Consider the following 25,803-nt stretch of genomic DNA (forward strand, 5'->3'; position numbering starts at 1 on the left):
ACATCCCAGGAATTGGGATTATTTCACTGTAATAAAAGGGGTCTGTGTTTCGGAAGGAAAAACCATAGGCCTGTTGGATGAAGGAAACAAAACTATAGAATGGAAACTGAAAGGAAGCATTAAAACTGTGACCATCTCTTTGGGAACAGGTTGATGTCTGTAGCATTACTTCCCCCGCAAAACAACCGCATGCTTAATCTGGAGGGATGTGACTGACTGTGTGCTTCACTGTAAATCTCTCGTTGAACTTTAAAACCCAAACACATGCGTAACTTGTTGTTTGGAACAAAATTAGAGATTGACGTAATTATAAAAATGTGCTCTCGGACTACTACAGCAAAGTGCTTCAAGATAGTGATCTACATTACCACCTGAATGAAATGATGCCATAAATACTACCTTCTGCTAAATTCTGTTATAATTGTTTATGATGCTGAGGGCCGACGCGGTATACCCAGGTTTCCATATGAAGCCCAGAGTGTGGCTTTCTATTTGAAAATGCGCACACTGACATGTTGCAACAGGAACAATGGGACGTTACGTATTTGGGTTTAAGAGGAATGTTTGTATCGCACACAGGGGTAGGCTAACCAAGTAATTAGTCATTTACGTCAGCTCTCTTTGGAGCAGTGGGACTTCAGACGTTATAATTTATCTAGGTATTATGACTGACGGCATTGCTTGTCTGAGATGCCAAATTGACTTCACGTTTATAAATCGCGTAGCCTTTACTGCCTGGTGATTGCAAGGTCAACACAGCGTTGTAGGCGGGATAAGCCGTGGCGTGTCATTTTGGCGTAAACAAGGTTTGCATGTAAAATGCCATAGCACGCACAACATCATTAGCAGAGCGGATAACCTTTCGCCTCATTTCATTAGGTTTTCCAGGCAGGAGGCGTCTAAGGAAGTGCACGTTACTGTTCCCTCTTTTATTAACTCACATTAATTTCCAGAACACTTCTAGACGTCGGGTATATTTTGCCAGGCCTCCTATGCTATTGTGTGTAAATTAATGTAGGCTATATGCTATCTGTCTCCTTCGGACTTCCTACGCGATCTTTCCATGTTACCCCATAGTGACGCAGCAAGCAACTTTCTTTTTATGCACACTTCCTGTACTGGAAACGCTAATGTTGTTATTATCTTGTAAATGCAAACGCACTAAACGGCCACAGTCCCTCCCATACCTAATCGTGACTTCTTGTAACAGGAGACCATCGAGGTGAGTCAATGAACTCACACAAAACGAGCGCTGACAGAGGACAACTTCCTGGTACCGATAACCAGTTTCTTTTTCTTTTCTTTTTTTCTCTCCGTTTAATGCCAAAGCCCGCCTCCAAAGCGGAGTTCCTGTGCCGTGAATGGATGGAGAGAGCAGACAGAAAGTGCCCTGCAACAGCTGCGAGCCGCTTCCACCACAGGAGTCTGTGTAGCTGCGCACTGTGGATGAGAGATTTGTCACGCACTACCCGGTTCAACCGAAGTTAACACGGATACACAAGCACACCGAAGTACACTCATGAACGAACGGGATCGTATCCACAAAGATAAGGAAAAACGGAGGGAACCAGATCTGATCTTAAGGTAGGTTTGCCTTGAACATAGCCTACTAACTGAATTTCTTAAATCAACTCGTTAGTAAGCTAGTTAAGTAACCTCGATTCTTTTTGAGCTATAGCAATGGGCTTGTTAAAATATTTCGGTAAATACGATCTACGTTGCATTTAACTTATACATGTATCATAGAATAGCCCATTGAACAATAATAAAAGCATGTATCTTTGTGATATGGTTTTGATCTAGCTTCCGAAATAGAAACGTATCTAGAAGAGTCACTGTCTCAAAGTAGGCTACCTTGAGAAGCACCGCAAGGTCCTGCTGGCCAGAACGCAGGATCGCTTTAACAAAGAGACCCTACGTGCAAACTTGCTCGAGCAGCAATTTGGAGCTGGCACGTATCCTTCAAGCTCAATGCATCTGATTAAAGAGATCCAAATACTCAAAGGACCTGGGCATATTTCAGTTCGACTGGAATACGAGAGAATCGGTAGGCTTTTGATCATATCTAAAAAAAAGTTGCTTCGAAATCAAATCGACTAATCATCCCATTTGAAATCTATCTTTCCGGCAGTATTTCGTAACTATTGCTACGCTTGCCGTCTGATAGAAATGGCACCTATCGAGTTGATAGCATTTTCTGTGAAATGAAGAATTCGAACGTACTTTTAGATGTGCATTTATTATCCTGTCAAGAAACTGACAGGCTCGCTGACTAAGCGGAGAGTGGTCCCAAGCGAGGTGCCCAAGTTAGGATCAAATTGACGTCTGTTTGAAGGTGTTGCTTTTACGATTTTAACGCATCTCTCTCTCATGCAACTGAATAGGTTTTAGGAGCGTCCCTCCGTTTGGATAATGGAGAAAACTTTGCTTCGACTGCAGAAGTCTGCAGAAACTACTGACAAAGTTCTGGAGGAACCGCAAATTGGTCTGGCCATGAGAAACGGAGAATTTACGGATCAACAGATGGGACTGCCGGACAAAATACCTCTAGTGAAGCCTTATTTTAAAAAGAAACACGCACAGAGGAAGTTGGACGCAAAATGTCTGCGGGCGCTGGATGATCCCATTCTGACTACGTTATTAAGCTCAGATGCACTTGTAGCGAGTGATGGGGTGTTTGTACCTCGGAACCAGCCCGGGACTCAACGGAACCTGTGCGCAGCAGTGGTGGAAAAGCAGTCCAGAATCAACCAAGTATGCTTGAAGGACGAGAGTGCTGTTTCTGCGATGATTGCCGATGAGGGAGACGGAGAGATATCGGATCCTTCTACTGAGCTCGGGGATCAGGGACAAAAAGTGACTGATATTCAACGGGTGACAATAGCTACTAATGAGCACCGTTTTCAGCCGCAGGCCACCGACGTGGCGGCGCCCACTACGGTTGTTACCCCTGGTGAGGGGGAAAAGATGAATGACATGTACAGCTCTGAGCGTTTGCAGGGTGCAAATTGCCTTGCCATCAAAGACGGACCGCTGAAAGGCGAAATCTTTCAGGATAAAAGCGAAGAAGCCTCTTTGGATCTCGTGTTTGAACTTCTGACCCAGCTACAGTACCATACACATCAAGGCGACGCGGTATCGATCTGCGTGGATTTTCTCCAGGGGGTCTGCGTGTATGGGAGCGACTGCGGGCAGCACCATACTGTCCTACCATACCACTGGCAAATCCGAAGAGCCGATACTCAGACTTGGCAAAGCATGTCAGATGACTCGCAAGAACAATTGGAAAGGCTCTATTGCAATCCAGACAATGAACAAATCAGACTGAAGTTTCAGTAAGTACTCTTTTAATGTTTTGGTTCCTCTTCCTCGCAGTTGTTTATGGTGAGAATGTTGGCAACACTCATATCATTTAACTTGTACAGTAATATCAAGGCCATATATGTGATCAGAATTAAATGATTAACCAGCATCCTCTCAGATTGCCTAAACCATAACCACTGTTTCACAACTCGTAAGCACGTTCAGAGTTGCATTTTCTCTATCGGCAGTGCGATGAATGATAGTCACAGGAGTTTTAGTTTCCACATGCACTAAAATATAATGGGTCTATCTAATGTAGTGGAGCAGTTGGTTTCAGCGTTTTCCAGTGTGGCAACGGTAATTCTGAGCCGTGTCCCCTCGCGCTCGTGGTGTTGTTACTAAGAGGAAGTGTCGTTCGGCGTAATCGTGAACCTGCGTGACCCACTGCCGCCTAGCGCAGGCACCGAAACACAGGCTATGCTTTTGCACGGACACTCGCACGCACCCTCTCGCACACACCCACACGCATACACAGACGCTCACACGCACACACAGACGCTCACACGCACAGTCCCAAAGACACACACACACTCGGTTGCCTGGCGCGCGGATGCTTACGCACACCCACTCGGTCGCACATATTTCAAGTAGATGAGTACGCACACATTCATGTGATCCCTTGTAGACAGATTCACGCAAGCGCAGGTCCGGGCAACCGCTGTGTCAGTGATGTGTTCTTAATTGTGTGCACATATTTACCAGCGCTCACCATCACAGGAACACTTGAAGTGGCATTTTATTGTGTGGATGGAGGGTAGTTTGGGGAATTGAATATTGAAAGATTTGATAAATAGGTTGGGAAATTGGATTCACAAGTTTTATACAAATGTAGTTATAAACAGGAAATGCACACACCTATCAAAGAGTTTCAGAGCATTGATGAACATGAAATTTAAAGCTGGTTGGTGATTGGCTTGAGTAAAGTTTAACATTTGCTTAGAATGTAACCATGGGCAGCCTGTAATTTTATGTATCTGCGGTACCCTCGATGTGAGCAGGTTAGCACCTATATCTGTCCTTGAAGTTGTTTGGTTTTTTGGTGCGAGCCCTGCTGTTGTTAGACAAGCCTAGGCTGTGGCTATCTTTCACACCCTGGGTCTGCACATACTTTCAAATTTACGGTCAACACGGTTTTACCTCCCCACGCTCACCGCACTTGCTGCAGTCCTGTGCTGGCATACACACAGAGATACACACACACAGACACACACACACACACTAATTTTCTCAGTAGCAGACGCACCACCTGTCCCAAATAAGTCTTAAACACGCAGAGAAAACAAGGAGTTTACGTGACTGGAACAAAGTCATTGCCTTTTTTATTCCTCCCAAGCCTCCAGTAATTGTCATCCTCAGCCCACAAGCAAAACTCTGTTCAAACTGCCACACTGCACTAATGCTAACAATACACTTCTTTTAATGGGGTTCAGCAGCGAGCTGCAAGCCTGTGTCCCTGTACCCTCTGTAAGGTCACAGAGCATGATGGGTTATTTCGCTTACGTCACACCCTTGCGCAGTTTGGGTCTGCACACCGTCGGCCATATTGGATACAGCTGCATTGCACACTTTGCCTGGGTTCACATACCTGAGTCCTATGACCGTGCTGGTGTGAATACTGTTCAGTGCATGAGTGTAAGTACAGAATGTTGACAGTTCTGTCCTTAAGCAGCAAATAAAGTATAACAAGGTGGCAGTGATCTCTTTCAGAAGATGGAAGGGATCCTAAGAAAACACTGCCGCGCGTAGTGCCGTTGACACACGTGCCCCTGCCCTCACACCTTGCTGTGCTCGCGGCAATGTTGCTTTCCCATGGCAACGAGATGCCGATAACAGCACCCCGGTGCCTAAGTACGGCAGATGACAAACAGGCCGTCACGCCGTGCCGTCGGCATGGTGACGGCGTTATTTTGGCCGCTGCCGTTAAACGGGTGGCTGGGGCGGCTCTGCTGGGCCAGCTGGTGGGTGAAGATGGCGGCGATGTGAGGAAAGTGTCCACTCAGCACCTCTGGCAAGCAGTGAGACTAAAGTGTGAACAGCCCCCCTCCCCACACACAGTGCCAAAGTGCATGTATGGAGCACAGGTTGACCCACACACAGCTGGCTAACCTGCGTGTGCGCGTGCGCGTGCGTGTGTTCTCCTGACATTTTCTCTTTTTCTCTTGCTCATACAATAGTTTTTTATGACGGAGGGAAAATGATAAACTCATTCAGTTGTCAGCGAGTGACTTTGATGGCTGAATGCAAAGGGCACACTGACCCGAAGCAGGTGTGCGTGCGTGCGTGTGTGCGTGTGAATCAGCCAGTGAGATGAATCACCGGGTGAGGCCGCATGGTTTTTTCCTTACTCAGTATTTGGTTTTAACCATTTAACTTCCCTTCTCGTCTGGACTACACCTTTTTAGAAAAAAAAAAAACAGTTCCAGTTCCTCCTAATTGAACAGATTGTTCCATGCTGAAGGCTCTTCTTTTACTGAAGCGAGTTCCTCTCTTTGGCTTCCCCCGTCCTCTTGGAACGATTGTGAGGTGCTGTGGAGGAATGTGGGCGGAGTAACGAACGGGCTGCAGTGAGGCGATTGATCTGGGCTCCGATGACTCACCCCCCCTAACCCCACCTGCTCTTTGGCACTAAGTCTGTCTGCATGTCCCCAAGTTCCTCCCGGGCTCCCTCTTTCTGCGGAAAGAGCGGAAATAAATAGGGGAGGTGGGGGGGTGCAGGTGGCTGAAGGTGAGGCGGCGGTGGCCCATGCTGTCTGGTCGGGGGTGGAAGGGGAAGCATCGGTCGCACCTCTGGTTTGTCCAAGGGGCAGGACGGGCCTAGTCGCTCGAGGTGACTGCACGAGGTGTGGGTGCGTAGCCGCGGTAACAGACGCGTGGGAGCGCTCGCCCTGCGACGGGGGCGGGGCCTGCGTTCAGACGGACCCTGTGCTGTCGGGTGCTCTGTGTCTCTGTGCCCACGCCAGCCCTGCAGCTGCAGGGGGAGAGCCTTATCAGAGGCAGCAGGGTGTGTGTGTGTGTGTGCGTGCTCACGGGCACACGCGCACGTCCCGCCAGTCTGTTTGCTTTCTCTCTGTCGGCGAAGCGTGACGGACCCGACTCAGTCGAGCCGGAGCACGTGGCCCACGGCCCTGCGTCGGGGAGGGGCTGAGCCATCAATCCACAGCGGGATGCTTAAGTCCCGCAGGGAAATATGGCCTTCTATACCCTATCTGCCAGTGCAGATGTGTGCTTCAATAGTGTGTGGAAGGGGCTCTCTTTTTGTGTACTGTATGCTGCTGGGGTTGCCAGGAACCTATTGCCGTTCTGTCGTTTTCCCCTCTCTTTCTTTCCTGTGTTCCCTCTGCTTCTCATCGTCACTGTCTCACCCCCTCTCTCTCTCTCTCTCCTTGCTCCAGACATTCAGAAAAAGCGGACCATCTGTGTAATATTTCGTGTTTAGGAAATTGTTTGTGAATGTGAGTGTTTGTGTATGCGTGTGTGTGCGTGTGAGTGTGTGTCTGCGTGTGTGTGTGAGTGTGTCTGCATGTGTGTGTGCGTGTGAGTGTGTGTCTGCGTGTGTGTGTGCGTGTGAGTGTGTGTCTGCGTGTGTGTGTGAGTGTGTATGGGTGTGTGTATGTGCGTATGTGTGAGCGTGTGTGGGCTTTGTGGGGGTAGTTTCCCTGTTGGTGGGGATTATGTGTCTGTCAGTTGGGGGTACAGAATTGCAGCTTCACTGTGGCCCACTGGTAGTAGATCTCCAGGAGCGACCATTGTGTTGCTTATTAGGTGTATTCGCATGTTAAATTCAACTGCCTTCCAAGCACAATAAATTAACTGTTTGTTGTTCCCCCCCTTCTCCCATCCATTTGGTTGAGCTGTTACTTAAACATGAAAGATAAGCCTTTCTTATGTGTAATGGGACACTTCCTGATTCCAGCGGTGAACACATACCGTAGGAGCCATGCCCTTCAGTGGTGGCCCTCAAGATGTGGCCAACTGATAGCCGCACACGATACGACTGTGTCATCACCAGGCAGCACAGGGCTCAGTCACCACGGCGACCTGGCAGCGGGTTAGGTCAGCACGACTTGAAAAGTGCTCACCAGGTGTCCGTCGTTTGGAGCTGGGGTAGTGGGGGGAGGGGGTGCTGGTGGGGGATCATAGCTTCTTTCTCCCACACCATGCAGTTTACAGGGAAATGAATCCCTTTCCTCTCTGTCCTTCTTTCTTCATGCTCGCTTACCCACTCTGCCTCCAGGGCCTCCGCTCTCTCTCTTTCATTCTCTCCTGCTCCTTTTCTCCACTCCTTCCTCCACTCCACTCCTCCTCTGTTGTGTTTTGGTCGCTTTGGTTTTTTCGCGGTTGTTTGTTTAGAGTGTTAGCGACAGCGCGGTTGGGAGAGGGGACGTGGGCCTGCTCGGCAGCCCAGAACTTTCCGGACCGAAGGAAAGCGGCGTTCGCCACAGACGCTGGTGTGAACGGCGCACTAATGAACACAGAGAATCGCTCCTCGCACTTAATTTAACAGCCGGAATTTTATTTTTAGAGGGGAGCTGGTTGGCCATAGAGTTTTGTGTGTGTGCGGGGCGAGGATGAACAGGGCTATCAAGGGTCATGCTGCAGTTCATCTGGAGGGAATTCACAAGGGCAGGGGTCACTTTCCCACATGGTTTGACCCACAGTGCCCTCGTTTGTGATTAGAAGACCCGTATCATAACACCCCCCCCCCCTCACCGTCTTGGCCCTATGGCGAATGGTCACCATGGATACCTGGGAGCAAGGTGCCCACTCAGGCTATTAGTGTTGAGCAGCTTTCTGTCAGAGGGTAATCTGTGTGTGTGTGTGTGTGTGTGTGTGTGTGTATTTCCTTCTGCCAGTGTGTGAGCTCTCCCATCATAAGGTTCTCATGTGACTAAGTTCACAAGGTTCTGGTGCCTGGATAAGCATTTGTACAAATTACGTGTGTAATGTGGTCAGGTGTTCCACACAGGGTGTGTGTGTGTACTGCACACGTGTGATACAAAATGGACATGGAGAACAGGGTAGCCCCAGACAGAAAGGCATTCTGAAACTGCCACACACACACACACACACACACACACAGTCTCTACTCGCCCCTCTCATGGGCTGGTGCTGAGGCAGGTGTTGACAGAGCTCTTTGTCTGGTTTCCATCCCTTCATGTTCACTCAGCACATTGCAGAAAACTCTCCAGCAGAGGAGTGATGAAGTGACCAGTCCCCCACACACCCCCACACACCCCCACACTGCCCTCAGCTTCACCCTCAAACCCTCCCAAACCTCACTGCTGCAGGACAGCTCGCTGGCCCTTCCCCCAACCCAGTCCATCCATCTCCCTCCTCCTGTTTAAACCCACACACACGCATGCACGTACGCACACTCACACACTCGCACACACATACACACTCACGCACTCACACACACGCTCACACACATGCATACACGTACACACTCACACACACGCACGCATGCACATACGCACACACACACACACACACACACAGCCTCCGACCATAGCTCGGCTCTCTCTCTGGCGGTTTAAGTGGAGTCTCTCGCCCCGCGCTCAGGCCTCATTCCCGGCCTGCCCGCTGTCACACGCGTGTTCTGCTGCTGTGACAGTCTCCGCCGTCACCGTGTCTCCCGACAGACGGAGACGGCTCGGCGCTGAGACGCTCAGTAGAAGGAACACAGCCTTCTGTACAGGGCCGCGATGTTCCGCTCTCTCTGTCCCTGTCGCTGCAATGAGGCCTTTTAAAAAAAGTTCTGTGAACTGCGTGTTTCTCCCCTGCTTTTGCGTAGTTTACTGTAAAAAGCCGTGTATGAGGCGTTTTTATTTTTTACCGCGTGGTTTAACTGCGCCGCTCCAATAATAGACGTGTATTTATTTCGGTTCCCTGCGTGCGAGGTTCCGCGGGGTTGGGGTTTGGGGTTTGGGGGTTGGGGGGTGGGGGGTGGGGGGAACAGCAGCTGGTAACAGGCACGATAGATGATGAGCGAGGCGACACTGCGTTACTCGGCTGGGCTTCCGAGCGAAACTGATGAGTGAGTGCTTTTCGCACAGGGGAAGCGGCCCTTGCCCCGTACACAGTTTCTGTCACAGACGGGAGTGGCCTGACGCACTGTACAGAGCAGTTCTCTCTTTAAGATGAGCTGTATGTGTCTGTGTGTGTGTGCGTGTGTGTATGTGTGTGTGTGTGTACGTGTGCGTGTGCATGTGTGTGTTTGTGTATGTGTGTACGTACATATGTGTGCGTGTGTCTGTGTGTGTGTATGTGTGTGCATGTTTACAGGTATGCCTTCTTCAGCATTTGTAAGGTGTGGCGGTGACATTGAGACAGATCGCCCGTCTGAGGCCTCGCCCCCAGCACCCCACGTAGACGTGGTCCAGCCCACTGTTCCTCTCCGCGCTGTTGACAGCGTTCCAGAGAGCAGTGGTTTCGCAGGCTCAAAGCGGCCTGTCACAGGTTGTTCTGGACACTGAGAGCTGGGAGCTGCTGAGCCCAGCTTGTTCAGGCACAGGCCGTGCAGAACTCTGCTGTTAGGGTCCATAGCTGGGGGGGTGAGGGGGGGGCTATTGTGGGCCTGGGTGAAATGACAAAAGTAATGTCTTTCTTTTTTTTTGTTGCTAGTCATGCAGGCATGTGATGGAATTTGGTGCTGGGCTAAGTAATATCTGAGCTGTGAAATATCAGAGCTATCCCTTCTCTGTGTGTGTGTATGTGTGTTTGCGCGTGTGTGTGTCTGTGTGAGTGTGTGTCTGTGTGCGTGTGCTTGTGTGACTGTGTCTGTCTGTCTGTCTCTGCAAGTGCGTGCATGCGTGTGTGTGTGTCTGTGTGAGTGTGCTTGCGTGTGTGTGTGTGTCTGTGTGAGTGTGCATGTGTGTGTGTGTCTGTGTGGGTGTGTGTGTGTGTGTCTGTGTGTCTGTCTGTGTCTCTGCGTGTGTGTCATGTCCACAGTGTTAAGAGTGAACCCTGTCTCTTGCATCCATAGATCACATGTTTTGCAACACTGTTGATTTGTTATCTTGTTTGTGACTGCCGTTGGCTTGTTTAGGGCGGGGGATTAGCCTACATTTGAATGTCCATTCAGAGAGCTCTCACGGCGTTTCATTCTTTTTAAAGGCCGCGGCAGGGCTGTTCTTAAAGTTTTCCTCTCTCCTTCTCCGTTGCCGTGGTGCTCGGTTGCGTGCCGGTCAGACGGTTCAGCCCCACGTTCCGCTGTTCTCCCACACACAGCCGCCTGCAGTTTGGCATTCGGCCGCCTGTCTCCGCGAATCAAATATGGCACTGTGGTATTATGTTTTACTAGCATCTCCGCAGGATTTAGGCACATATGAAAGGTAAATACTCAGGAGCCGCAGCGTACTGGTGCGCTGAGAAGGTGATTAAACTGCACTGCTCAGCGTGCGGGGGGGGGGGGGTTTCTATAAACAGTTGATGGCTGCCCGCCAATCTACGACCTCTGACCCCAAACTCATTTGCGCATATGCGTGTTGTTGAGCCACCTGTAGGTAAAACATGAAGTCCCTGTACAACGGCTGAGAATGATGGGCAGGTGTTCGGCTTTCATGTCGCCGTAGTTGAATATCTGGTTCCTCCCGCGCAGCGTGCCCTCAGTGTAACTCTGATAAAGTGCGTGTGAAAGAGTCTTTGTGCGGAGAGTTCGGGTCTGTGACACTGACTGTTTTTCTCCTGTTATCTTCTGCGTAGGGGCCGCGTGTTCACCTTGGATTTCAGCTCCATGAGGGTGTGCGACCTGCATTTTGACCAGGTCAGGCGACTTTCCACGGCCCCCAGCTCAGTTACCACACCCACGTTCTCTAACCCCACCCCCAACTGCCACACAGTGTGGAAGTACTACTGCAGAGACAACTTCGGCTGGAGGGAGTACTCTGAGGTAGGACACCACGAGCGCATGGACACACGCATGTACACACACACACACACACACACACACACACACGTAAAAACACAGGCACTGTACCATAAAGCCATATTCTTTATCAGGCAATAAACTCCACCCATAAAAGACAGCCGTACAATGACACAGACACCATGTGATCGTAAGCGCTGTTCAGCGATATTGCGTGCCACAGTCTGTAGAAATCATTATCAATGGCTTTATGGCTGGTTTTATTGAGGCGTGCTCACAGTAAAGACAATGTGATGCTCGCTTGTGTATAATGCTGCAAGCTAAAAAGCTGTGCTCTTCAGTTTCTGACTCTACCCCTGCCCGGAGTCCTTCAACACTGTCAGCAAATGTCGCAAAGTGTCGAATGACAGAAATGTTTTTTGGAATGAGCGGTTTCTCAGTCTCTTCACAGAAGCCTCACACCAGTAGTTTTGCACACACAATGCCTTAATCAGATCCCCACACACTGCTTTCACAGTAGATGGAGTAGTTTTTGACATTTAAGCTCCTGCGTTTAAGGCTGCCGGCAAAATAAATGCTACATGTACGGCTGTCTATCTGAAGGCAGGGCACAAAGCTTTTTTTTGAAGAGTTTGTTGAGAATGTTCAGCAGTGAGAGCAGCCTATAAGCAAGCCTTCAAGTAAAGCACCCAGCTGAGCGGTACACTAAATCCCGTTGATCAGTGATCAGTATTCTAATTCCCAGAAAATAAGACTCCCAGACCCACACTAAATCCCCCTGATCAGTGATCAGTGTTTTACCCCAGAGAAAACAAACAGGACATCCAGGATGTTCACTTCTGGCTATACTGGTCTGAGGCCTACCCATTGCACAATCTTTCCTTTTAAACAGAAAGAGCCTCCAGAAATCTATTGTGACGGTTAAGGGATTAGCCATAGTGTGTTTAGCGCCTGTGAGTGTGACCTGCAGATTGGACTCAGTGTTCCTTTTGTTCCTTTCTTTTTTCTTTCCTCCCCCCCCCCCCGATCGTTGTGGTCGAGCAGCCGGTGGTTCGGCTGATTGAGGAAGCAAGTGGGCGTGGTCTGAAAGAGGTCCGCTTCATCACACTCCAGAACCAGTATATCCTGAACATCTGGGAGGGGTTTCAGCAGAACGCCGTCTTCGGCTTCCGCCGGCAGATCAAGAAAAGGCCGCTCTTCCTCTCCACCGTGATGCTCATGCCTTACCTGCAGTAAGTATCTCCAAAAACCGCCTCAAACACGCGGCCCGGCCCCTAAGCCTTTCCAAAACCCAGGCCACACCCCCAAAACCAAGTCAAACCGGTCGCTCGCCTGAAAAACCTCTCTGGAGAACGGGCCACACCCAAGAACCTGCTCCAACACGGGCCGTACCCCCAGTAACCTTCAGGAAACACAGGCCGCCACCCGTGGGAAAAAACAGCAACCGGCGCTGCTTGTACCTCCAGAACGTGTTTCCTTTGTGTGGAGCGCTGCCGCTCTCCCCTTCAGCCGAAAAACAGAATTTCCGTGGGGGGGGGGGGGGGGGGGGGGAGAAGAGTGTACAAATGGGTTCCAGACAGAATGAGCTGCATGAATGGACAGTTAAAGCAAGTGGGAGCAGGAATGTGGGAGAGAGACGCGCGGGGGGGGGGGGGGGGGGATGGAGTCGCTCAGCCCCCGGAGCTCTTCTCTCTGGATGGTTTCACTGGTGCTCTCCCTGGATCCCGGTTTGCATGCTGGCCGGTGACGCGGGTGAGTCGTTAGCGCCACAGGCCCAAATAGGCCGTGTGCAAATGAGGTGGGAGGGAAATTTGACTGGCTGGGTTTGGTAGCGGCGGGCAGGCGTTGAGTGCAGCTGTTGAGCGCGCTGAAGCCGAAGCGCTCTCTGTTCCTCTCTGTTCCTCTTGTTTAAGTCTTCGGGGAGGCGGATGAGGACTGGGCCCCCGTGGGCCGTAGCCTAACGGTGCGCGGCACGCTGAGGGGAGGAGGAAGCTCTGTGTGCGGTTCTCAGGCTTCACTTCCTGTGCACGCTACTCTCTTCCCGCCGTTTGTTCTTCTCCACCGAGCGGCCCCCTGGTGCTTCTGTCTTCTGTTGTGCTGAACGTGCTGTGAGTTCTCTTGGAGTTTATGTGTGCTTGTTCGTGCGTTTGTGCGCCCGTGCATGAGTGTTAGGGAGAGAGCGTGGGTCCACTCAGCACCGGCGTTCCTCCCCGGCCCAGCGGATATCCGAAAGCTTGCCGTCCCCGGCCCCTCCTTATCTTGGCGGAGTTTAAACGGGGATCAGGGCAGGGTGTGGGCTTTTAGCGGGGTGAAGATGGGGGAGTGGGCGGCTGGTGTCGGGGGTGGGAAGGCGGTTGTTTGGGGGGTTGGAGTCTGGCCCCTGCCGTTGACATGTGGCTCCTGTTCCTGAGAACTGGCCAGCTCTCAGTCCGGCCTCCCAGCTGGAAGCTCTGTTTTCAGGAACACATTGTCCTGAGCACAGGAGTGGAAGTCATTAGGTTGATTGGCAGTTTTGGCTCCACTGCAGCTTGCAGAATTCGTTCTCGCTCTGCCAAATAAATCCTGCTCTCCCCTCCAAATGCACAGTAAAACTCTCTCTCTGTCTCCCTCCCTCTCGCTCTCTCTCTCTCCCTCCCTCCCTCCCTCTACCTCTTATCCCCATCACTTCAATTAGATTTTTGCTGTTCTGACCTGAATTCTCCGCTAAGGGTGACTAGCACCTGAATCATCTTGTTTAACTTCATTCAGTTTGTACACCATGTGGAAAATTGTTCCTGGCATTAGAAGGATTAATGTACTGCATTTGGGGAAGACACAGAGGAGCCAGACACTTTCCTCTCTCTAGGGTGTTAGCACACAGACCTGGTTTGTGTGAGGCTATTATAAGTATTTGGTGGTGTGCGCATATATACATGTCTGTATATGAATGTATACATACTAACCCCAGATGGTTTGGGCTTCAGTTCCCAGCTACATTTTGCCAAAGGCTAGAAAAATGGCACCCATTGCCTCCTCATGGCATTCAGCTTTAAAAGAGATGGATTGTGGGTAATGGCCCTGTGATGCACTGCCATGCTGAGTCACCCCTGCTGTGAGACCGCTGCCTACTGAGATATGTACACAGTCAGCTTCCTGCAACTGTATATCAGATAATTGGATATTCTGTATTTAGTGCACAGTATGCAGCGGGTCCCCTTTAGATCTCACTCTGTTAGCATACTCCTGATAGCTGCATGCTTTGGCTGAGTGCAAAAGGTCGCAAAGGTGAAATTTGTCACGTGCTTGTTTTATTTGAACATGTGACCGCGTGCGCTCTCACACACACACACACACACACACACACACACAGTGATTCTGCCTGTATTGTAATGCCTGTATTGTTTTCTTGTAAATGATTTTCCTAACGGCCTACTCTTTCTCCCCCCCTGTGCGCAGGACTCTGGGCGGTTTGGGCTCGCCGGGCCCCTCCCCCTCGCAGAGCCCCGGGCCCCTCCCACTGTCTCCTACCTCGCACGCCCCGCCCAAGGCCTACCCCGAGACATGGCTGCCCATGGGCTCCTGCCAGGACTTCCTCCAAGTGCCCTTGTCCAAAGAGGACCGGAGCTACCGCACCGTCTACAGCCTCTTCCACAAGACCGTGTCGGAGACGCGGTTCCGCATCCTGAAGATCCTGCGCGTGCAGAACCCCTTCCTCTGGGAGAAGTACAAGAGGTGAGGCGGGCGCTGGCGCCGAATCGGGATTAGCGCCACGCCCACGGGGGTCACGTTACCCACGCCGCTGATGTCGTTGGCGTCACGTCGCACGGCCGGCGCTCTCGTCCGGGGCAGTTTTACGTTTCACCTTTTTGGCTAATATTGATTTATATGGATATTCACTGAGGCAAACAGGGCTAAGTACCTGGCTCAAGGGTACGCATGCGGCAGACTCTCGGGATTTAACACCGCCGTCGGTATCGATTGCAGTCGCCGCCGCGGCCCACCGCCTGCTTCCAGTTGTGGGTTTGGGAATTGGGGGAGGGGTATGTGGCGCAGCGGGAAAAGTTCCTCTGCGGGAGGGGAGCGCAGGTGTTTCGGGTTACAGCGTGAATGGAGCGGGGTGGGGGAGGGAAGGAGGGGCTTAGTGGTGTTTCCACAGAAATGGAAGGTGCGGGCAGTGTTTTGCAGGCTGCGAGAGCGAGCGATTTGACTGTTCATGGACAGGATATGCAAAGGGGGACGTGGGAGGAGGGGGGGGTGGGGTATTTTGCTGGTCAAGCTGGCGTGCGTGTGCGTGCAGGCTCTGAGTGACAGTATATGGGCTGGTGAAGCGGGCGGGGCTGTAATTTTTGAGGCCGGGTGCTCTCAGAGTGACAGGAGAGGAAAGGGGGCGGGGAGCTCCGTCCGTCTGGGGAGAACGCCAGTGCGTCAGGGCTGGAGGGCGGGAGGCTGATGAGTCAGACTGCACCTCACCGAGCAGCCCCGCGTGTGTATCTGTATCTGAATCAATGACAGTGAACAGACACGGTCACCCTTCCTGCTTCCTGTCCCTAGCTCCCTCTTTTTTTGTTGTTGCTAAATACGATGCAAAGAGAATGACCAGAAGAAGGTGGGCAGAGATGCTGAGAGAAAGAAGGGAGGAAGGGAGAGAGAGGTGTTGAGGAAATGAGAGGGCTGAGAAAATAAGAGGGAGAGAGAATTTGGGCGGTGCCTTTTATACGCGGGGCGCCTGGTCTCCGCCCGCGGCTGCAGGTTGCAGTCAGCTGATGAGCGGGGGCTGACCACAGGCTTCCAGTCGCAGGGCAGGTTGCCCCATGTGCCCCCCCACAGCTGAAGGGAACAGCAGCTTGCCTCTCATCAGGGCAGGGGGGGGGGGATAGCCCTTTCAGAGCGTTTTTGGAAGCTGCAGCAGTCTGCATTCTCTGAGGGATGATCACGGGAACCTGGAGCTCCTGCCGGTTTCCTGCTGGTGTTCCCACAGCGCTCCCTCAGCGCTCCTCACCACCCTCATTCTCCGGCCCTTTTCCCGGCACCAGGCCTGGAACCTTCCGGCACTTTCCGGAATGTCCGCTAGCACACAGCATTGTGGAACTATAATGTGCCTCTCTTCCTCCTCCACCCCCCTCCCCTCCCCTCCCATCCCCCTTTCCTGCTACAGGAAGAAGGAGTACATGTCTCGGAAGATGTCGGAGATGGACCGCATGCTGAACGAGCGCCACCTGTTTCACGGCACCTCGCAGGACGTGGTGGAGGGCATCTGCAAGCACAACTTCGACCCGCGCGTGTGCGGCAAGCATGCCACCATGTTCGGCCAGGGCAGCTACTTCGCCCGCAAGGCCGTCTACTCCCACAACTTCTCCAAGCGCTCGTCCAAGGGCGTGCACTGCATGTTCCTGGCCAAGGTCCTGACGGGCAAGTTCACGGTGGGCAACCCCTCCATGCGCCGCCCGCCGCCCCTGCACCCGGGCAACCCCTCCAGCGACCTCTTTGACTCCTGCGTGGACAACTGGGTGGACCCGCAGATATTTGTCATCTTCAACGATGACCAGAGCTACCCCTACTTCATCATCCAGTACGAGGAGGTGTCGAACACTGTGTCCGTCTGAGAGCAAGCAGGGGGGCACGCCCCGTGCAAGGGCTGTGGGCCAATAAGGTGCCCTTCTCCCCCCTCCCTCCCGGCGGCTACTGCTCGACCGCTGTTCAGGCCCTGGTCAGCCCACCCCTGGTGTTTCAGCGATCAGTAGCCCCCTGCCCCCTCGCCCCAGCCCTGCGTTCCCCCTACGCCTGAGGGGTGAGAAGCCTTTGCCGGGCCCTTCTGCGTGCCGTTTGGGCTGGAGGGGCTCGTCCCGGGGACGGACGGCTGCGCTCCGGCTCTCTCCCGCCCAGGTGGGGCGTGGGTGGCGCCTTTTTAGGTTCCATTGCCACTGGCCCTATCCCTACCCTTTTGTTTTTGCCGTTCCCTCTCCTCCGGAGTCCGTTTAGATTTTGTGAGAAGCTGTACATACGTTTTCATTGTTTATATTTGAACTGTGTGCCTTTTGTTCATAAAAAAAATGTTTATTTATGTTAGTAAATGTAACGTCGAAATAAATAAAATGTTTTATTGAAAAAACTGATGGCGCATTTGAGGTGACTTATTTTGCGACCGTGGATGTGGCTCCCTACTGCGGGATGGATATGTGTGGGTGCGTGTATGGCGGTGCTTGTGTGTGTGATGTCAGTGTGTGCACCTGTGCCCTGCACCCTCCTTTCTCGATATATCGTCTTGTGCTTTTCTTATCGCTGTGACAACGGAGCTGTTTCTGGGTGGGCTGTTGAGTGTTGGTCGAAGCGCCTGATCCAATAAAGAAGCCCTGCCCTCCTAGCTTTCCCTTGGAGCCTGCTGTCAGGCACTGGGTGGTGTGGAGTATCACTGGGCTTTATTGTTCTTTTATGTTTACAGCTACTGGTGGAAAAATAGTCTTGATCACCATGGAAACAGAACGTTTCCCTGACTGCCGTACTGGAGTTGAGTGTGCCTGCCATTGTCACCCTGCCCCCCCCCCCCCCAAGAAAGACCAGATTTGGTTTGCCAAATGGTATTTTTGTTCGTGATGTGCTTTAAAACTCTTTCTCTTATTCTAAAGAAGTGGGGGATGATGTGGGGGATCATTTCTATGTTCACATATTTCTAACTGGAAGAGTGGTATGGAACTTTCATACATTTTATGCCTTGTTAAATGCGTACATCATCGGAGGTATTTGAATGGCAGCAGTTGCTAATGAAGGAGAATAACATTCATAGGTCTGTGAATGACTCAGCGGTGCTTTGAATCCAGAGCCATTTTGGGAATTGCATTTCTGTGATGAAGATGTGAGGAATGTTCAGTAAGGCTGGAGACTATAACAGTGAAAAGTGGTACCCTTAATAAGCTTTGTTTATATATAATATAATAAACTTTATATAGCACCTTTCATATGGTAAAGTAGCACATGGTGCTTGACAGAGATAATAAAACGGATAAATTAAGAAAACAAGCCAAATAATAGAGCAAAAACCAGATACACACTAGAAATTAAATCATAGCAAAAATAAAACCACAATGAAACCCCATAATGCATTTATAGAAGTACAATTGAAATGGTGAAAAAAGTAATCAAAAAAAATAAGAAACGAAAATAGTAAAAAAAGCAATAAGTAAAGCAGATTAGTGAAATGCCACCCTAAAAGACTTAATTCTCAGCTGTGATTTAAAAGCTGGAGTGATTGACACTTGTTCCCCTGGTCACCCTCACTCATCCCCAATAGGACCTTTTAATCCCTGCAATGCCAATCGCAGGCATCGGGTCCTGCCTGCTCTGTGGTCTGAGCAGCGGTGACCTTTGTTCAACCCCCGTCTGACCAGCTTCCATTGGCTGATACGCCTCCATCGAATGAAAGAGATAGAGAGATAGAGAGAGAGAGAGAGAGCAGCAGTCGTGAGAGAGTAAGCCTCCCACGGCAGGAGATGAGCTCACTGCAGCTTCACCCCGCCTCGGTCTCGGTTATCGTGCCGCCTTTGGAAGCTGCGTGTCTGCCTGCGCTTCCTGCGCGCATGCGAGACGTGCAGGTCGCCCTCTCTCTCGCCTGTCTCAGCCTCTCTCTCTCTGTCTCTCTCTCTCTCTCAGTGCCTCTCTCTCTCGCTCTCTCTCTCTCTCCCCCTGGCAGTGCCGTCTCCTCACAGACATAGCTGGAGACCTAGCAGGAGCTCCATTTGCCGCCTGACTGCCCGCGTGGTATCGCCCGCAGGCTTGGGGGGCGGGGACGGACATCAAGGAGGACGACGGCGAGGAGGGCCGAGTTGGAACGCGAGGAAGAGCCATCAACCCGGGCTCGCTGAGCTGTGAACTAGAGACGGGCCCCTCCTGAATAATGTACCCGCCTCTAAAATCCAGAGCACGGATGGTGGAGGAGTTCCCCTCCCACCACCCCCCTCCCCCAGCCCCAGCGTGTCTGTCCAGGACCTAAACGGTTCAGCGACGCAATCAGTGAGCTGAAGCCACTGCAGAGAAGGCTCAGTCCCAGCATTCAGCAGAACCCTCCCATACGATGCTGTTAATCTAACCCGTTTAATAATTTAGTGTTCTGGGTGCTTGAATGAATGGCATACTTCATAGTTGGGTGGGTAGTACAAGCACACGGTGAGCGAAGACTGCGCACTATAGCTTATTAAAACTTCCATTCTTAATTATTCATAAGGACTGAAATTTGTTTGTATTATTTTTTGGGGGCAGCAACGCCGGAGTTGAAAGGAAATGAGGGCGCTGTATATCCGCGGAGCGCCCCATGCTTCCCGCTCTCGCTCCGGTCCATATTGTGTGCGTGACGCCCAGCTGCAACCAATGAACATTCCAGTTCAGTTTCCATCATTTCAAATTTCTACCATAAGCCTTTAAGAGCACAGGCGGCCAAATATGGGCAGGATTGTACCGTGAACTTTGAGTAACCTTTAAAGCCGCCTACTCCATATGACCTTCAGTCTTCGCCCTGAGGAAGGGGTTTAAGGCCGGCTTTTCTGAGAGCAGCAAGGCAGCTTGCCAGTCTTCTTTGTCCAAGGTTTTTTCCACCGATAACCCACCCCCCCACAACCTCTTTCTGACTTGAACTTTGTAGCCATTTTGTTCTGTTCACTTTTCATGGTTGGACTCTGGATCTGGGCCCAAGACCTGGTCTTTCCCAGCCTGTTAATCAGCTGTTGTGTTTTTTCCAGATTGGGTTTCAAAGGCTTTTACATGGGGTGAGGACATTTATTTCCAGGAGCTGCCTTATTATGGGATGAGAAAGTCCATAATTATACAAGGAAGGAGGTTTTTGTTATGAGTTTTGGACTCATTTTGAATACACATATGTAGTACTTCATTGGAATATGCTATTGTTCAAGGTGGGTGTTGAGGAAGCTTGGAGCTGATTGTTCCAGAAGTATGAAGCTGACAGAACTGATACTTGGTGCAGTTTGAGCAGAGCTTAGGGTTCCAGAAGCTTCCATTTGAGTGTTCTGTACTCTCAGCTGGGGACAGAGGCCAGAACCTGGGGGATTACTGAAGCTGTGGGAGAGGCGGGGAGGCAGAGCACACAGGAAGGGAGAGGAAGGGCAGGGCTCATTCCTGGTGAGTACAGGTGGAATTAATGGGAAATGACAGGAAGGGGCTCTGTCTGTGCACCTCCCGAAATCCTGAAAGGATTCACCCAAATGTGCAGTACGCTCTCCCTCTCACACACGCGAAACCTTCTCCATTCATTAGGTACATACATTTGAACATACATATAAGATAAAAAGTTGTCGAATAAGTACAAATATAATTTACACTTTATAATATGTTAAATGATAAACTGACGCAGATCCATATTTGAAAATGACAATTAACTTTGGAATGTGTTTCAACATATATAGAAATACATTTTGTTTGTCTAGGTGAAAAAACTAGGAGGAGCAAAAATGTGTCATAAATTAGAGAAGAAAAAGAAAGCCTTTTCTAGGTCCTGGTTTAGGAATGGGAAAGGCCAGATTAGTATCAGATTTGTCCTCTTTCTAAAATAAAAACCTTCTTTACTTCCCAAAGAGGCCCCAAAACTGTTTTTTGACCGACCCCCAAATTGTTTCTCACTGCAGCTTTTCCTTTTTTTGGGCTGAATTTAACACAAATTAAGGGTGAAAAAGACAGCTCAAAGCATATCAAAAACAATTTGCACTCCTCCACTGGAACCAATAAGCAATGAGGGGAGGAGGGGGCGGGGGGCAAAAACTCCCCAGGAAGTCTGTCTAGCCACAGTGTATGCAGAAGTGTAGTGCTCTGGGTTTGAAGAATGAAGGCTTGGCCCCTGGCACCCATTTCCTGTTTAAAGAGATGGGAGGCGCTGGGCGGCCGGGTGCCCGGGAGGGAGCCGGTGTGCGTACGTGCCGCGCGCTGTGAGCTCCTGCCGAGGCCTTTGTCGAGGTGGAGAAAGGCAACAGGATATTCAGCCCTGAGGAATGTGTACGGCTAGTCAAGTGTCTGCATAACCCATCCCTCCCACCCAGTCCAGCGATTACACAAGCATGGAGAGAGAGAGAGGGAGAGGGAGAGGGAGCAGGGAGTGGAGAAACCCTTGGGCCTTTTCCCACCCACCCAAAATCCTGAGGATTTATCACCAAGGAGGAGGTCACATTCACAATGCTTTTTATTCCAGTGCTTGTATGGGTAAGGGTGGCAAATCCATTCATCTGAAGCTACCACCAAGCAATTGTAATCATTGTAAACACTGTAAATATTGAATAGATTTCATCAAGGTGTGTAGGAAATTGATCTAATTTTAATAGCGCAAATGAATAAGGTCATCAGTGAATTACTGCACTTCAAGAAGCATAAGTTTTTTTCTGTGCCAAAAAAGAACGATGCGTAAACACTGCTTAAGTGAAGACATTGTACCGCACCTAGTACAGATTCTCAGGAGCCACAACACCCAGGGCGTGTTTTCATGATGACAAATGTAGAGGAAGTCCCTGTTTCTGGAAAACAGACAAACCCAGAGCATGACTCTCAGTCATGTACCTCAGACACACGTGTGCACATGCAGAGATGTGCACAATCACGCGCACGGTCTACACAAAAACAGCTGTTCCCAATACGCTTTCCTCAAATCAGTTCAGCACGGTTATGTGGCTTTGCTAACTTAACACAGCCCATCATAATTTTGTGGGTGTGCAGTCTGCCGATTCACAACGTCCAGTGGGAATTCCACAGGTGCATGATCAGTCAGTCAGCCGGTTTCAGGGGTGTGAGGCTCTGTGGTTTTTGGGTTTCAGGGAAGTGCGGTCAGTGAACCAGCTTTGTGGTGCGGTTGGTCATAAGAAAGCCTGTCATGGCTTGGTGCAACTGTTTGCTTGGAAACTTTCCCTAGGGGCAGTGTATTAGAAACAGCCCCAAGACTTATGATATCGGCCTGCCAGCTAAAGTGATCACCAATCACTGTAAACCCTTAATTCCATATGCATAGTGTTGACTCAAATGTTTAGTAAAAAGGAGAAACCCCATCATAACCTGTATTCCTAGTGTTCCATTTCTGTAAATTTTGTCCCAGCAGTTCCTCCATAAAGGCTCGTCATGCCACCATGAGCATCTACTGAAAGCCAGAAAACAATGACTTAACTGCTGGTATCCTGTGAAGGAGAAATGCAGGAATACAACCCTGAGCCCATTTTTTCCCTAGAGGTTTATATAAAAAGGTTTCTTACTTTGTAAGTTTCTCTAGGCAAGACCCTTTGCTAAGTGAATATAATGTTATATAATGTAAACTGATACTTGGTGGGAGACTTGTGAGTGTCATTACAGAGATGGAAAGAAAAGAGGAAAATGAAATAGGAGATAATTTGTTATTTCCCATACCTCCATAAGGGCTGCTATCATGTCGGAGAATCGTGGTTGCATAAGATGAGGCAGACTGTGTTGTCATGGTGACAAGCATGAAAGGCATCCGCTTACCTGTGTCTTTGGAATTCCTTATGTGCTACAAACATTCAGATAAAAGCCCGGAAGCTGTTGTGAGACAAAAATGTTACCAGTCATCAGCCGCAACCTCTCTGCTACATTTTACTGAACAGTGCTCATATATAAAGTTTCGCTGACATGGTATGATTGTATCAAAGCATTCCAAAGTATTTACTGCCTTGACTGAACAGAGAATGAGACACCTGACCACAGTTTCATATTTAATTTCACACCCAAATGTTAAGCATATACAGTATAATAGAATAAAATACAAAAACTAACTAAAACTGTTTATTTTACTCTTCATTTTCATGAATTTCCAGCATCTGCCTTGCTCTACAGTACATTACCAGGACATAGGCCTTATCCATACTGTAGGACTGCCAGGATCTTTAACACATCACAACTCACACATATCCACTCTGGCCATGTCCTGTCACACAGACCAACACCAGGCCAGTGACCCAAAACGCTGACTATGCTGAGTCATGCTAATATGTTAGCTGTGAATGTGAGTGAAGCAGATTCAGAAGAAAAAAGCTTAAAGATCAAGAATTAAAACAATAGGCTTCTGCTCCTAGTGCTCCCAAATGTAGGTGTGTGTGTGTGTGTGCGTGGTTTCATAAAATGAAACAAGAACACAAAACACATAGCGAAAAACTATGTGCAAGATCACGCTACCAAAAGCATCATTATTACTATAGTACACTCTGCTTGTTTTCTAAGTTTTGATGTTGCCCAAAAAACATTTGAAACAAAAGTAGTCTGAGTATTTACTAGAGCAATAACAAAAACTGACAAACTGTCTGCTTGTGTCATCATCAGGTCTTATCACTTCTGCCGACCAGATCACAATCATAAAAAAATGTTCTGCCGAGATAACTTTATTCATTGCTTGTTTTGTTTCTCAAAGTGCCTAATTATATATTCACTTCAAACTGTCAGACCAACAGTTTATCTAGCAATTAGGAAAAACATTTGCTAAAAGCTGCTGTGAGGGCAAGCACGCCTGGTGGCTGTGTGAAATCTTTGTCCTGTTTTAGCTATAGGTTTTGTTTTCACCAAGGGTGGTCCTGCTGAAGATAACCCAGGAAAGTGTATTTGATACCAATCAGATCGCGAAGGCTTTCTGGAGTGCAGCCTGCAAACACACAATGGAAATTAGAGAGGAAAACTGCGCAGAGCTCCACCCTTAGGTTCTGCTGCTATCTGAAGAACCAAATAAGTATGAATGTTACACTCCCATGCCCACCCCCATGTCTTTTTATGATTTTAATTGGTGGTGGGGCATAGTGTGCTGTGTGAAATAAAATCTAATTTACTGTAGTCTACCATTAAACAATTCTCATTTAAAAACTGAAAGACATGAAAATCTACCTGCAATTAGTAGGCAGTGGTGTACTGTTGCGAGTCTAGAAAGGTATCTCAAAAAAGGGACCTTCATAATTTATGGGGTAACAAAAATATTCAGTTAAAAATCCTTGGTGCCAGAAACCAGACAGGAAGTTTTTTTAAAAAAAAACCAGCCTGTCATGACATCCATGTGTCTAAAAGATGGTAACATCTAATATAATAAAAATCATGTTGCACTTCGTAAAAGCTGAGATTGAAAAAGAAAGAACATAATTTGAGTAGCTGACACACATTGGGCCCCACTACCCCAGAAAACCCTATTTTCTAATTTTTGAAAGCTCCAGTCAGCTTGAGCCTTTGGAATCATCCTAACTTTCCCTTGTCTGATGCCCCTGCGATTAATGGCTGCGAGCAGACAGGTTTCTCTCAACCACACAGGCCTAGTTAATGTGAGTAATCTTAAATCATGTTCAATGTCACATGTTTTGGAAATCAGTTGCTTATATTGGCGGGTAGTCACGGAATGGTCAGGTTAGAGTTTTTAAAAAGTACATTTTAAAAAATAGTAGTTCTGGAACAAACTATTATGAAGAGATTAGATGGGTATTAACCTGTACCAATGTGATAGAAAGAGAAAAGTGGGAAAAAAAGAAAGGAACTGCTCATGGTCCAAAGCACCCTGCTCATCTTTGAAACATGGTGTAAGAAATGCTATGGCTTGGGCATGTACAGCTGCCACTGGAACTGGCTCTGTCTTTATCAGTCATGTGACTGCTAAAGCAATGTGTGTGCTTGTGTTTTCCTGTTAATTTAGTTTACAGCTCACTAGGAACAGTTGGTCTGATCTGTGAGTTCCCATATCCTCTCTGTGAAATATTTGCTTAGCTTAGCCTCAGTTTAAAGTGATTACACATAGCATAAACTGTTTAATATCGTTGTTCAGGACTCCCGACCCTGCCCAGTTGCTGCGTGACTGCCGTTCCTCCGTCACACTGCGGTTATTTGAACTGATCTGGCAGAGTACTGTCACGACATCCGCAACTCAAATTTGTAACACAGAACCATCGCGTGAGAGGGGTCGGAGCGCTCCATGGTTTCTCGTGCAAATCGATTCATATGAGCCCTGTGCGCTTGCGCACATATGGAGACGAGAGAGCGTCCCTTCCTGACGAAAGGATTATGTTCACTATTATAAGACACTGCGGTGTAACCTTCTTGAGAGCCCAAATAAGCGAGGCATCTGGTTTCTTGCAGTAAATCACAAAGGAGTTTCGCCACCAACCGGTAAATGCACTGTATGGTGTATGTAGGCTGCGAGTATTTTCTGCCCATGTATTTGGTTCTCTGTGCAACATATGTTTCTTCGTTTGTAGTGAAGCACCTCCGTCCTAAATGTTGACTATAATTTTTGAGGATGAGGAATATAGTACCGAACGTTCGTCTTCATGTTTAATCCGAAAATTGTCGACGTAAACGCGCCACCGACGGGTCAGTGGATCTACAATGAGAGTTGGGGAATTAATGCTATGTGCTTCATGCAGGGTGCGGTGAATACATTAATAAGCTCATTTCACGAAACAGATAAGGTAAGGGAAGGAGGTAGTCACGCAACTGACATTTACTGGTTGTAAAGAGAAGGGGTCAAACGTGAGATGTGATCTTCTACCCATCATGTTTGATTGATTTGTGTGGCGGGGTTTACGTAGGAATGTCACGGAAACACTCGCGTGCAGACAGAGAAAGGGCCATTTGGTGTTGAG

At 49.3% G+C, this 25,803-nt stretch overlaps 2 protein-coding genes across 4 annotated transcripts in view; both read left to right on the forward strand.

The window, feature by feature from the left end:
• Nucleotides 1-622: 622 nt before the first annotated feature.
• Nucleotides 623-17,322, forward strand: tiparp (TCDD-inducible poly(ADP-ribose) polymerase). 3 transcript variants are annotated; one of them, XM_064301820.1, is made up of 7 exons: nt 623-1,222; nt 1,330-1,584; nt 2,385-3,335; nt 11,068-11,254; nt 12,275-12,462; nt 14,666-14,941; nt 16,365-17,322. In XM_064301820.1, the coding sequence occupies exons 3-7, from the start codon at nt 2,413-2,415 to the stop codon at nt 16,810-16,812; spliced, it is 2,022 nt and encodes a 673-aa protein (XP_064157890.1). In that variant the 5' UTR covers nt 623-1,222; nt 1,330-1,584; nt 2,385-2,412; the 3' UTR covers nt 16,813-17,322. The 3 variants fall into 3 exon arrangements, with proteins under 3 accessions (XP_064157890.1, XP_064157891.1, XP_064157892.1); XM_064301821.1 differs by having other exon boundaries at nt 623-1,584; XM_064301822.1 differs by lacking the exons at nt 623-1,222; nt 1,330-1,584 and adding an exon at nt 1,667-2,047.
• Nucleotides 17,323-25,113: 7,791 nt separating this feature from the next.
• Nucleotides 25,114-25,803, forward strand: part of lekr1 (leucine, glutamate and lysine rich 1) — a 29,175-nt gene continuing 28,485 nt past the window's right edge. Inside the window, exon 1 of the mRNA XM_064303198.1 lies at nt 25,114-25,327. The gene's annotated coding sequence lies outside the window, so the exon portion shown is untranslated. The remainder of the gene's footprint in view (nt 25,328-25,803) is intronic.

The sequence above is a fragment of the Anguilla rostrata genome, chromosome 12 (assembly GCF_018555375.3).
Source record: "Anguilla rostrata isolate EN2019 chromosome 12, ASM1855537v3, whole genome shotgun sequence".
In the NCBI taxonomy this organism is placed as follows: Eukaryota; Metazoa; Chordata; class Actinopteri; order Anguilliformes; family Anguillidae; genus Anguilla; species Anguilla rostrata.

What these genes read in the sequence shown, in the direction of transcription:
- tiparp (XM_064301821.1), top strand. Translation starts at nt 2,413, where the DNA reads ATGGAGAAAACTTTGCTTCGACTGCAGAAGTCTGCAGAAACTACTGAC. An exon ending in CAAATCAGACTGAAGTTTCA is followed by an intron (nt 3,336 to 11,067) that starts GTAAGTACTCTT and finishes TCTTCTGCGTAG; the next exon opens with GGGCCGCGTGTTCACCTTGG. An exon ending in ATGCTCATGCCTTACCTGCA is followed by an intron (nt 12,463 to 14,665) that starts GTAAGTATCTCC and finishes CCCTGTGCGCAG; the next exon opens with GACTCTGGGCGGTTTGGGCT.